Source organism: Molothrus aeneus, chromosome 3 (genome assembly GCF_037042795.1).
Source record: "Molothrus aeneus isolate 106 chromosome 3, BPBGC_Maene_1.0, whole genome shotgun sequence".
NCBI classification, from domain to species: domain Eukaryota; kingdom Metazoa; phylum Chordata; class Aves; order Passeriformes; family Icteridae; genus Molothrus; species Molothrus aeneus.
The window spans coordinates 23,113,651-23,126,917 of record NC_089648.1 but is presented as its reverse complement, the minus strand read 5'-3'; the positions used below and the strand labels follow the sequence as shown (position 1 = coordinate 23,126,917).

Sequence of the window (13,267 nt, the reverse complement as noted above, 5' to 3'; positions counted from 1 at the left end):
CTTCCATAGGTGCATACAAAACTTGAATTTGCTGTTCATGTCAAACAACAAATAGAATCCTCTACAAAACATAATAAACACTTAGTTTATCCAACTGCAGATTGAATAAACACTCCCCATTAAAGATTAGGGTGTAAATTTACTGAAGTTGTTTGAACAAACCCCATCATGACAAACATCTATATAATGTACAGATATCCTACATATGTAAATTAAAATGCAAGAAAAATAATATTATTTTCTTTTTTTTTTTTCCCTGAAGGGGGTGGAGGTTTTTATTGCTGTATAAAGCAGCCCAAAAGATTCCCACCTGCTTTTATTATGACATCTGAGAATGCCTGGCTTATTTATACTTTCCAAACATTTAAAATATAATCATCATCATCTTACATAAAAACTCCCCAATCCCAAGACTGGAACACCAAATAAGCAAACAAGATATAAGCAAAGATATTGAAATGGTAAGATGAACCTTGATGTATAAATAAATTCTTCTACACCATTCCTAAGAAATATTTAACTTTAGAGCAATTACAAATTAGACACCAATGCATTTTTTACAACAATCTAAACATGTTTAATACCTATTAACACTTGAGAGTTTAAGAATGAAAAATAAATTTAAAGCTCAAAGCTCATAACCCAATGCATCTCCAACAAGATAACCATCTGCAGATTTTTATACAAGAACCCACTTTTAACACATGCTAAGTTTTATGGTGAATTTTGCAACACTGGCAGATAATTTCAACCTTCTGACATCTTTCACCATTCTTTGCCCCGTAACTTTTCATGCCTTTCCAAAATGCTGTATTTGGTAATGCTCAAACCTCTGAGAGCCCAAGTACCCAGCACTGGCTGACCTCAGCCCCTCTCTGGGATGCTCACAGGAGCCATCTGCACTGACCCTGGGTGCACTCCCTGCGTGACATTAATGAAGGAGAGTGGCACAGAGAGTCTGGCGGGCAGGACAGCTGCGACAAGGACACTGGGATTACAGAGCCTGGCAAAACTGCATCTGCAGGGATTAGGAATGAAGGAGATAATCCACTGGAGGGGTGTTACTGCCTGCACACATTTGAGCAGACAGAGGAGGCAATAATTTCACTTGTAACTTGACAAGTAGGCAGGAAGGTAACAAGCCTTGTCTTTGACCCCCAGACTGAAACGTGAGCTTGTTCCGTGCCACACACCATGACTCCAGAGCAAGCTAGGTAATTCCACCTTCTAAACACATGCCACTGCAAGAGCTCTGTCCACAATGAACCATTGCCACACTTAATTACTACACTACTCACTTCTAATTATTTTCTAAATCTGGCTCTCCAGGGGTTTTTTTATGCCAAAACTTCTGCTGCTCCCTGAAATGGCATAGTGACAACTAATTTAAAGGGGAGACAAAATGAAGTGTAAAAAATCCCAGCATTTCTAACAAAGCAAATTACATATCAAAACAGGTACATACAATGTATATGTAATGAAATAAAAATATCAGAATGAGGGATGAAACACTATTTCACTAAAACAAAAGCAAACCGATTACAACAGAATTATTCAAAACCCAGAGTTGCAGATCAAAAAGCTCCAGAATTAGGCATGCACATCCAAGAAATCTAACCCAATAAATTACTGCAAGGTAGTTACTCTGGAGCTTCAACTATGAAGTAACAGCAACAGGTGTATAAATGCGATATCACTGTATTTGGAATTGTAAACTACAACAAAAGCAACCTTAGCGACAGTAGGAGTAATTTCCTCTACCATTCAGTTTGAAAAACATAAAAAGGGTAAACTTAAGAAAAGAATAAAGACAAAACAAAATTGTTTTGTAAAACATAAATATATATAAGGTTATATATAAATATAAATAAGGTTTTGTAAAACCTTTTATATAAAAACTAAATAAAAACATACTAGGTAAAATTCTTTTATTCCTTCAATTTCAACAAAAACGCAGTTAGTCTCAGATACTTTTCTTGGCTGAAGATGTCAGGAAAAGGTCAAGATCTGTAGCTGTCAAAAACCTCCTCCATTCTCTTAAAATCAACTTGAATTTTCTCCTCTTCCTTCCAGAGGGGTTGAGTTTTTGTGCTCTTACTCTGGAGAGAACTGATTTCCAACCTCCTATCTCCGCTCTATACCATTGTACCATTTACTCCTGTGAATCCAATTTTTCCTAAGGGCTAAAACTCTAAGTGCTTAGAGCAAAGGCCAACATCCCAGAGCTATCCTGGCTCTGATTGCACAAATATCCCCTAGCTTTCTATATGGAGGCAACTGACTTGGTAGACCAGTGACAGCAGAGAATGTCATTGAACCTGACTTCAGCAAGGCCTGCAGTGCCCCAGTGTCCTTCAAGCAGATTGGAAACATGGATTAGACAAGCAGACAATAAGCTTGGAAAAAACCACCAGACTGGAAAGGCTGTGGTGAGTGATACAAAGTCCAGCAGGCACTGCTTACTGGGGGTATCCCCCAGTTGCTGACCCTGAGAAAAAAAACACACTTTCAACATGTCTGCAGCTGATATTAAATTAGATTTGTTCACTCTTAAGGTATGACAACTAAAGGGAGAAATTCTGCTGCTTTGTTCAATTAGCTAATGAAAAGATAGTTATCTAAGATGGCACCAAGCTCCTTTCAGAGAAGTAGGATAGGACACAAGGTAGTAGACAAAGTTTGTGATAAGTGAAATGCAAAACAGATGACAGGGAAAAAAAAAAGTCACCCTAACAGACATCAAACACCAAAACAGACACCCAGAGAAGCTGTGATATCTGCATCCTTGAGTATTCTGGAGTACTGATGGAAGAAAGCTAGAGGAACATGACCTCCCCAATATTTCTACCCTCTTTAGAGAGCCAGTTAATTATTAAAAGTTAAGAAAACTACTGAGAATCACAGAATATGAACACAAGTAAGCTAAAGACCTGAGTAAGGAATACCAGGAATACCTTATAGTGCATTTGCCTTGTTTCTTTTTAAAACAGAGTTTTAAAACACTGAAACATCAAGCTTGTTCCAGAATTTGTCTGCTAAAGGTCTTAGTAACACGTGACAGCACAGTCCTACAACATTCATCTGTTCTGAAAAGTAGATGCAAGTCATCACTCTGCTTTTGCCTGCTGTGTGGCATGTACGATGAATTCACGTGTTTTTCTGCCTTCTTTGTGAACTATGTACTGGAGAACCTCTATTGTATTTGCTCCCTGAATTGTGAGGTGAGAAGACATTTACAATACTTCTTCTATGTAATCTTCCCTCTGCAAGGAGAATACCTTATTTCAATATCTAAATGTCAAAGTAAGTAAAAGAACCTGCACAGGATTATTATCCTCATGCTATAGTTGGAGCAGCAGAAAATTGACAGTTAAATGACTTTCTCAAAGTCAGAAGAAGGAGCTGAATAAAGCACAAGAAATTAATACAAAAATTTCCAACTTCCAGTTTTTGTGTTGTCAGCAGGAGAGATAAGCAACGTCTCATCTCTGTGGTGTCCAGTGACAGGACCCAAAGGAATGGCCTGAATTGTGTCAAGAGAGGTTTAGGTTGGATATTAGAAAAAGGGTTTTACACAGAGGGTGGCTGGGCACTGGAACAGGCTCCCCAGGGCAGTGCTCACAGCACCAGCCTGACAGACTTCAAGAAGCGTTTGGACAATGCTCTCAGGCACATGGTGGGATTCTTGGAAATGGTGCTGTGCAGGGCCAGGAGCTGGACTCAGCGATGTTTGTGGGTCCATTTCAACACAGAATATTCCATGATTTTGTGATTTCCCAATAAGAGAGAAAATAAAGATACACATACAATGTGCTTCTCCTGTTGGACACTATGTACCTCTTTTTTTGGCAACTTCTAGACACTTATGGTCTGAAATAGCTTGGGGCAGCTAGATGTAATAAGAAAATGAAAACTCCGTAAGAATGCAATGTAAGAATGCATTTTTTTCACATTAAATAGACTCTCCCTGTCACTGTGCTATTTCTTTTCCATTTGTAGGTTCATCATCCCCTCATTCCAACACAAAAAAGTTTTCCTGCCTGCTAAATAGAAGATGATGTGAGCACCTACATCATTTACAGAAAGAAGTTGACAAACACTTTTTCAGCTTTAGCAAGTCTCTTCCTACATTAGCATTAAAGGCAATTTAAAACAATACTTGAAATGCTTCTGCAACATTTAGCCAAACTCAGTCATGACTTCTTCGCATTTAGTGAAGCTGGAGTAATTTTAGTTTTACATGCATGCAGCCCTAAACTGCAGATCTGACCAATGAGTCACTGCCTCTGTTCCAAACCCATCTGCTGTTTTCCAGGCCAGACAAAAAGGTCAAGCTTCCTTTGGCCAGCAGAAGAACTAAAAAAATTAGCTTTCCCAAAGCAGTAACACACTGACTTTCCGCCAAAGTATCAACTGATGCTATCAACTGGCAAGCTAGAGCTCTGAGATTATTGTCCCTTCTAAGGCTCAAACATCAAGCAACAGAAGGAAAAAACCAAAGGTGCTTCCAAAACAGTTCATGGGATAACCTGGCCCAACTCAGCTCAGATCAGTGACACCTTTTTGCAAGGCTGTAGCAGCCCAGTAGATGGGCTATGGGCAGGCAATCCACCCAGCAGAACACACAGATAAATGGTATTTACTACTTCTTACCTGATATGCGTTGCTGGTAGGGACTCATACTGGCGAGAAAGGAAAAGCTCTCTGTGCTTCAACTGATGTTTCTGTTTATCAGTCAAATCAACCTCAATTGTAGTTTCAGACTCTTCTTCAACTTCTTCTGCAGAGAAGCAGAGCGTAGGTCGAAATTAACTGTGTTGCATAACATCATTGCAGCCATTTCATTTGACATCCCCCCCACCCCTTAGCAACCTCCTTTAGTATTTCAAAGAAAAGATGAGTTTAACAAGACTACAGTTTATGTAACTTGACAGAATGTTAAGTATTTTGAATTATACACTTCTACTTCAACCCTTTAAAAAATCATGCTCCTTTCCTCTGTACTACGCATTGATGTCTTTCACACTGTTTAAGAACAATCCTGTCAACATTACTCATTCTTTTTTCATTTTCTTTCCTCTGTTTTTTTCTCTTGCTTGCTGACCAGTTTTGGGTTTGACTTTCTCTTGCCAATATTGCTAGTACTAAAATTTTTACAGACGTCCTGGAGAAAAACACACTTTCTATGAACTAAAATTCACTAAACATAATAGATTGATTTTGCAGTTTTGGACTTCAAAGAAAACTGAAAAAGTCTAATGTCTTCCACTATGTTAGCCTTCTTCCATACAGACAACAAATGCAGTGAATTTGCATATTTAAATAAGATTTAAAGTTGTTTCTATTTTAAGCAAGACAGGAAGAAATAAAAGCAGACACTAGAAAGAGTCACATATAGAATTGAAGGGCAATGCTCCCAGTGCTTGCTAACATGTCACACAATGGCAGGCTCTCCAAAAGAGCTACCCTGGGATCTTGATGGCTAAAATCTGCCTTCCTAGTGGATTTCTGGGACATGTGGAATTTGAATCTGTACTTCCTCCGCCTTCCCAAAAAGGGCAAAAAGTCTCTCTGAATAATGGATGCAAAAATACAGACCCTTTAAAAACTTCTTTAAGATTTGGCAACTTTCTACCTGATAAATTATCCATCATCTGCAAAGCCAAGTGTAGTTTACAAAATGTTCCTCAGAAACTCAACAACAGAACCTTAGCATGAGATAGTATTTCATGTAACTACCTACAACAGAGGACCTCACCCTCTCTACTAATAATAACCATTTTTACAACCAACCTACAAAGACTATTTCAAATTGAAGCCTGCCTGCATCCTCATAGCAACCACAGTTTTCTCCAAATGCAACACTACCACTTTTTTAATCATGCCTGTGTGTAGTTCATTCCACTTCTAATAGTTCTTTTCACAAAAGTCACATAACAACATACCCTGCTATAACAAACTTCGTCAAACCCAATTCCACTTTAAGTCTATGTTGCTGTAGACACCCCCATCCCCTTCCCTGTTTTGGCATGTTTTGTGGAGAAAGAGAGCAAGAAAACAAAAATGAAAACAAGAATTTCATCCATCTCATTTGACAACCCACAGCCTCACTAGGCATATGTACAGGTCCAAGTCAAACTATAACTCAATTCAGAATTATTTGGGCATCTATAATACTGTCAATAAATATATCTTAAAAGAAATCTATGCCAAGGTGAAGCATTTTTTAATTAGGCAAACAGTTAATTAAAAATAGAAACTCATGTTAAAAGGTTTTTGGTTTTGCTGGTTTTGGCTGGGATAGGGTAATTTTCTTCAGAGTGTCTGGTATAGGTCTGTGTTTAGATTTGTTTTGGATTTGTTGATAACAGAGGGATGTTTTTGTTAGTGTCGAGCAGAGCTTACGCAGAGCCGAGGCCATTTCTGCTCCTCACCCCATCAACAAGGAGGCTGGGGAGGCACAAGGAGGTGGGAGGGGACACAGCCAGGACAGCTGACCAAGGGGATACCACATGGCATCACAATCAGCATATAAAGCTGGGGACAGAAGAGCGAAGAGGGGACATTTGGAGTGGTGATGTTTTGCCTTCCCAAGTCACCGTTGTCCCCGGCTGTCCTGGGGATGGATGAACACCTGCCTACCCATGGGAAGCAGTGAATTAATTCCTTGCTTTGCTTTGTTTGTTAATGCCAATTCTTATCCCACCTGGGGTAGTGAGCCAACCGCTGTGTGGTGTTTTGCTGCTAGTTGGGGTTATACTACACCAATGTTTCCAACAATTAATTTCTACAACTGTTTATTACAGTAAGTACCATTACAAGCTACATTTTGATTGTCAGGTTCAAGTATTACTATTTCTTCCAGTTACCTTGGGTTTGGGACTTTTTTCCTAAGTAATTTAGAAATCCAAACACAAGTTTGGTCAACACATCAAAAACACCTGACTGCAGATAAGGCACAAAACACAGGACAATATGGGCCATTTTAAAGTTGCTGCAGGAAGCCAGAGATAGAATTCCAGAGTTTAAAATGGCTTAAGACACCTATGCTCATCTCAGTATCTTCCTCAAGTAAGAATTTAAATTTAAAAAATTAAGCAGAAAACCCACCACCTTCAAGCAAATTTATTTCACTCATCTTATATAAGCCATGAAAATGTTGATCCAATAGCCTGAAACGGAAACCAAATATCTTAAACCCATCTCTTAAAACACTCCGAACCTCAATACGAAACAAGATAAATTCTTCTGTTGTATTTTTAGAAATAAAACAGATGTTTTACACAGGATGATCTGACAAGCTAGGTAATAAGTAGAACAAACCATGACCAGAAACAGAACAGTTCCATCCACTCAACACAATTTACCATAAGGAAAATGTTACCATTTCCTGCTTCAGCATTAAAATATAAAACCAATTTTCACTGTAGGATTTAGTAAAACAAGTAATAATTTGTCCCTGCAATTATACAAACCTGTACCAGGAAAGGAAACTGGATAGCATAAAGAAGGGAGGAAGCTAAGTTTGCGTGATGGCAACACAAAGAATTCTGCATCTGAAGAACCCTCCATAGAGCTGCTTTTGAAGCAGGTTTTTGCAATTATCAAGCCTTAATACCCATTAGAAGGAAAGTGGTAACAACTTTGCAGAACTTTTAGAGATCTCTTCACATCTTTGACTTGATTTACAGCAGATGTGAATTTCATTTCCTATCCAAGGAGAGAGTATTTCTATCAAAAGGAGTGAAACAGAAGGTACCTACAGGAAATCATAAAGTAGCACCATGCTAACCACATTTCAGCACTCTGGAAGGGAAGAAAAGCAATAGCTCAGAGTGAGCAAATATTTTTATGCAGCAATATGGTGATGACATACACAGACCTCACTGTTCCATGATTAGACAAAAAAAAAAAAATTAAAATTGCTCAGCTAAATATAATTTTGAATCTTAGGTATGACTCCAAAGATTAATATTTCATACAATCACATTTTGAAAATTACACACTTCCCTTTAGGCCTTGGGCAAAATTTAAGATAATGCTGTTTCGTGGCACTTCTTCCAGTTTACAAGAAATATTTCATTATTTAAAGGAAAAAAATCTTAGTGAGCAAAAGCAGGCATCTCCAGTGAGCTTTTAAAACTTGTGGTCTATTATATGTGGGCTTTCTAATCATCAGTGGTAAATAATTACTGTGATCCTGAAAATCAGAGTGATCTGGTGGTGATACTTTCAGGGACAGTACTGTAACTTTCCCATCTGATATAAATGAGACTGAACTGACTCACTTAAGCAATGGATACCAGAAAGAAACTGTAACCTTCACTCATTTTACATATGCATCGCCACTTTTAAACAGCATGAAAACTCTTTTTTCCCGTCTTCCATTTAATTTGTGGGATTTACTGTTAGAAAATTGCAGTGTTAGAGAGCCTTAGAAGAAGAGAAAACTGTCCATGCCTGCTGTCATCTTATTGCAAGGTTTCCAGACTGTTGTCTCTTTATCACAAAAGTTTCATACCTCCTTGGTGCTTCTCACAGGCAGCTCCTCAGAGCACTGACCCTTTCCTTCCTCACAAAGCAGCCACTGACTCCAGTTCCCCTCTCAACCAGCCACCCCACTCTTTTATAGACCTCTTCTTTTCATTGGTTACATCTGTGGCCTGTTAAAGTCAGGCCTGCTCCTAATCTTTGGTAATTGGCCCAGCTGCAACTCCTTAGGGGTAAGATTACTTTCTACACTATCTTTATTTTCTTATATTCTATCCCCCTACACATGCCACCTAAACTTTGTATACAGTATCTCTGTTTATAATTATGTGATGAGTCAAGCTTGCAATGAGGAAGAATTGTTTGTTTCTGCAACTAAAATGAAAATAAACTGAGGACAATTCTTTAGAAATACAACACTCCCATTTAATAAAAATTTCTTTTTTTAAAGTCCTGAAAGACATTTAAAAGTTTAAATGCAGCTCCAAAAACTGTATAGTTAACCATCAGCTAGCAAAGCAAGGTCAATTTCTTGGACATACTACTCTCCCTTAACTAAATCAAAATAATCCCCCACGTGCTCTCCTTGTGTACTGCAAGAGTAAGAGAGATTAGTTTAAACATTGAAGACTATCTTCAGGGAGAAGTAAATCTTCAATATTAAAAGAAAGGAGGAAGTTATCCCTCTATTGCCACCAAAATGCTGATAGCACTCTTTCCAGATAGAGTTGGAATCTGGAAATTCTACCAAAAATCATGGAAACAGAGTAATTCAGGCTGGAAGAGGCCTCAGGAAGTCCCTTGAAAAAACTATACTTCAAAATAGGCTCAGCTGTGAGGTCAGTCCCTGGTACTCAGTAATTGAAAATCTCTGAAGACAAAAGACCACATAAGCTCTCCATCCCCCAGTAATGGAGAAAGGCTTCTACATGTATTTAATTAAACTGAATCACTCCCGTTTCAATTTAGTCACTACCAGGAGTTCAACTCCATCTCCTGGTCTATAACCCCCATAGGCACTGGGAGTCCACCTCTTCTCCAAATTGAGAAAGGTCAATTCCAGATGACTCTCCTAGAAGGGCAAGTGCTCATCATGATGGTTTTTGCTGAATGCATTCCAGTTTATCAGCAACTTTCCTTTTATCAGGAACCTAAAACTGGATGCCATAGAATTCGATATAATGCAATGGGTGCTGAATAATCAGGGAGGATAATCTCTTGCCTTGATCTACTGGCTATGTGCCTGGTGATACAGCCCAGGATACTCTTGGCCAACTCCCTTCCTTGTCAGGGAGTTGTCTGCGGGCAGCCTCAGGGCCTTTCCTGCAGAGCTGCTCCCCCAAGCCCCCCTGCTCTCAGCTTATGCTCCTGCCAGGAGCTCTTCCCTCCTAGCTGCATTTGTCCTGCCTGAACATCATCATGTTCTTGACAAAGCACTCCTCCTGCTCTCTAGGAATCCCTGCATACCAGCCCTCCCCTCAAGCCATCACCCTCCATGCTTGTGTCACCTGCAAAGATGATAAGAGTGCAGGACATTGCCTGCTCCAGTCACTGCTAAAGAAGGTCCCCATGGAGATTCCCATGAGACTCCACACACAGTGTGGACACTTCACCACCACCCTCTGACTCACACCATGCAATCAGTTTTTTATTCACCTAGTTGTCCCTTAATCCAGGTCAATTCCAATTGCTTGGCCTGCTACAAAGAAAGAAAAATAAAAAGAAAGAGAAAAAAGCACAAATAGGAGACTGAGAAGACACAACGGGCAAACACAAGACTCCTTAAAGCAGCAGCACCGCAGACCAATGCTGGATGAAAACAGCAGAGTACCCAAAGCTACAGTGCATTAACTTCCTACCTTAATTGCTTGAAACCATACCTCAGCTTAGCTGTATCCAGCTTATGCAAGCATTCAAATCACCACCAACAACATTTGTGGAGTTACAGCCATTTCACTGTTTGTTGAAATACTTTTAAAGTTGTATTAGATCAGAATTTCATGTTCAAAGAAAGTCTCACTTTAAGAAAATTTTCCAAACTTTCTTCCTTTCCTGTATACCTTTTTCTTTGACACTTAACCTAAAAAATATGTACATTGCAGGTATCAACAACATGATTTCAAACCTACAGATAAGAAGCTGGGAAGAGCAGCAAGTTTACCACACACATCAAAGGAAAGGTGTCTGTGCATAAGTCTCTTTAAGCTTAGATGGTTGTAGCAATAACTTCAAATGCACATTTGGTAGTTAGATGCTACAGCAGTAACAATTATAAATATAGATTTTGGGGGGGAGAGAGAGTAAATCTAATTACTGCCAAATTTCATACAAAAGAAAAACAGTAAGTCTAACCATCTGAACAGCTTTATTCAGACTGTGAATGAAGAGCTCTCTCTTAGGTTAGCAGTTGGCCAATTTGCTCATCTGCATGAGGCTTCTTGCCACGTTTCATTGTACTAACTTAGTTGTGATATTTAATCCCCTAAAGCTGTAGTAAGACCGTTTAATCAACTTGGTGAGCTAGACTATGCATGGTTACACTTTCAATTTGAGTGAGGAAGCGTTTCCCAAAGCTGAATTAATTAGCTTTACATATACCACGTCTGTTGCAATGTTCAGATGACTTAGAATGTCTAACATCAATTTGATATTTGCTGTTACTTTCAGATAGGATAAGAAATCCAAAGAACAGTTTGTATGTATTACAAGTCATGTAAATAGCATATTGCTATCTAAAGCATGAATCTGAGCAATTTTGCAGGTAGGAAAAAAAAGTGATCACTTATGTTTACAGGGAACATGTCTATTTTTAATTCCTGCTGGATAGTATGGATATACATGTGGCCTCTAAGGGATTATCCAGTTTTCCTACACAATTATCCAGGTGATCTTCCCACACTACCTCATCATTATTTTTATAAATAAGGTCACAAAACAAAGAAATAACTACTGTGTAGCCATTAAGAACTAATATGCCACACCTACTGTCAAATAATAAAAATTATATCCAATAGAATGCGAAATGGTTGTTTGGATACTTCCAAGTAGCATGTTATGATAATAACAATTTCCAGGACAACAGTCAGTCACAAGCAATTGGACAACCATATCACATTTATCACAGGTCTGTGGAGAAAATATTTTATGGAAACCATCACACCTTTCATTAGCAGAAAAGTTCACCTTCCCAAACTTGATGGGTGGGGGTTATTTGATAGCTGGTTCTGGAGATTTTTGAGAGTTAGGAGCTTGTGGGTGGAAAGTAAGGAAGGATTACCTCCATAAGTACTATGAATCATGATGTGCCACATTAATAAATAGATCCTAATAAATTAAATATAACATGAATAAATGCAAAAGCAAGCACAATAGTTCTTTAACCATTTTTCAGCACTGCAAGCTAGTTTGTAACAACACTAGGGAACAGAAGGTCCTACAGAAGCATGAGATCAATAACAACACTGGCAGTAGTGAAAAAGCTGGTTTATGTATCATAAACTTCAACTAGATTTTTCCCCTTTTATCTGATTTCTGTATCACCTATTCAAATGCAAATTCTCTCAAATGAGAAAAATATCCTGTTACAGGGCTCAGGTCGTGTTTGGTCATGTGTACATCTGTGTCAACTACAGCAAGCTGCTGCAGGATGTGAGAAGCAACAGTCCTGGGTGGTGTTTCTGTGAGCAGCTCATTAGGAGCAGCAAGCAGCAGATTCAAAACTGTGCCATGGACACTGGTATTTGCAACATGATGAACATCCAATTATGGTTACATCCAGCTCATCAGCTGAATCAGAAGTCAATTAGTGGTTTTTCCAAAGTGGACATATGTTTAGAGCTGTGTGGGAAAGAAAGGAAATTTTAGTTCTACTCTCAAATCCAGGCTGGCAGACCACCATGAGCAAAAGGGTACATGGGTAATCCGACAGCACCCAAGAAACAATTTTTAAATCCATCATCCGGCTCAAGAAATACAAAGGCTATCTGCAACACTGCCATGTAACCTGCATGAATAACAACTACACCTGATTTTAATAAAAGAGAGATTTGTATATTCTATTTTCCTGAGACAGCTGCTATTAATAATTTTTCCCATCGCTAAGATTTTCACCATTTTTTCTGTGAAAGTCCTGCTCATATTTTGTTTTAACAAGATTGCCTTTCCTTTAGCATAGGCAACAGGTCTGTTTGATCTAGTCGGTTAACAAGCTGCATGGTTGTCTCTCCTTTAGAAAATGCAATGTTAATACATAAAAAATAATAAATGTAGCATGAGAAGAACAAAGCACACAAAAAATGTGCTCTTATGTTTTCTGTAAGAAGCCAAAATCCATTTTTAAGATCTACACCGGCATTTTCTTGCACTATGTGACGATAACCACAGAGTTTCAGAGATCTAAACTGCTTTTCTAACATTCAGTTCACATCCTCAAAAGCCGATAAACAACTTTTCAAAATTTGTTGGCAGAGATGAAAAGGCACAGATTGTACAAGAACTCTCCTACCCCTACTCAGAATGGCATATGATTCTGCTTATAAAACACAAATTATTTATCTTCTACAGCATCTCCTTACAGAAGGGCTGAATTTTGATGGATTTTTTGCAGGAAGGAAAGAGGAAGTAGGGGAAAATAAAAAGAAAGGAAAGGGGAAGAAAAAGAGATATAAAATAAAAGGATTTGTATATCCTATTCTTGGGTAAACTCATTCAAGATATATTAAGGCTCTAGGTGTGGGATTAGGAAATGAGAAAAATATTATCCAAGAGAATGCCTGCT

General features: G+C 38.5%; 1 protein-coding gene across 2 annotated transcripts in view; it reads right to left on the bottom strand.

Annotated features, from left to right (window-relative positions):
• The window catches only part of MTA3 (metastasis associated 1 family member 3), a 137,745-nt gene that overhangs the window by 109,650 nt on the left and 14,828 nt on the right, over positions 1 to 13,267 (bottom strand). For both annotated transcript variants that reach the window (XM_066546494.1, XM_066546495.1), the window contains exon 4: positions 4,654 to 4,780. In XM_066546494.1, coding sequence (XP_066402591.1) covers positions 4,654 to 4,780 — 127 coding nt within the window. The remainder of the gene's footprint in view (positions 1 to 4,653; positions 4,781 to 13,267) is intronic.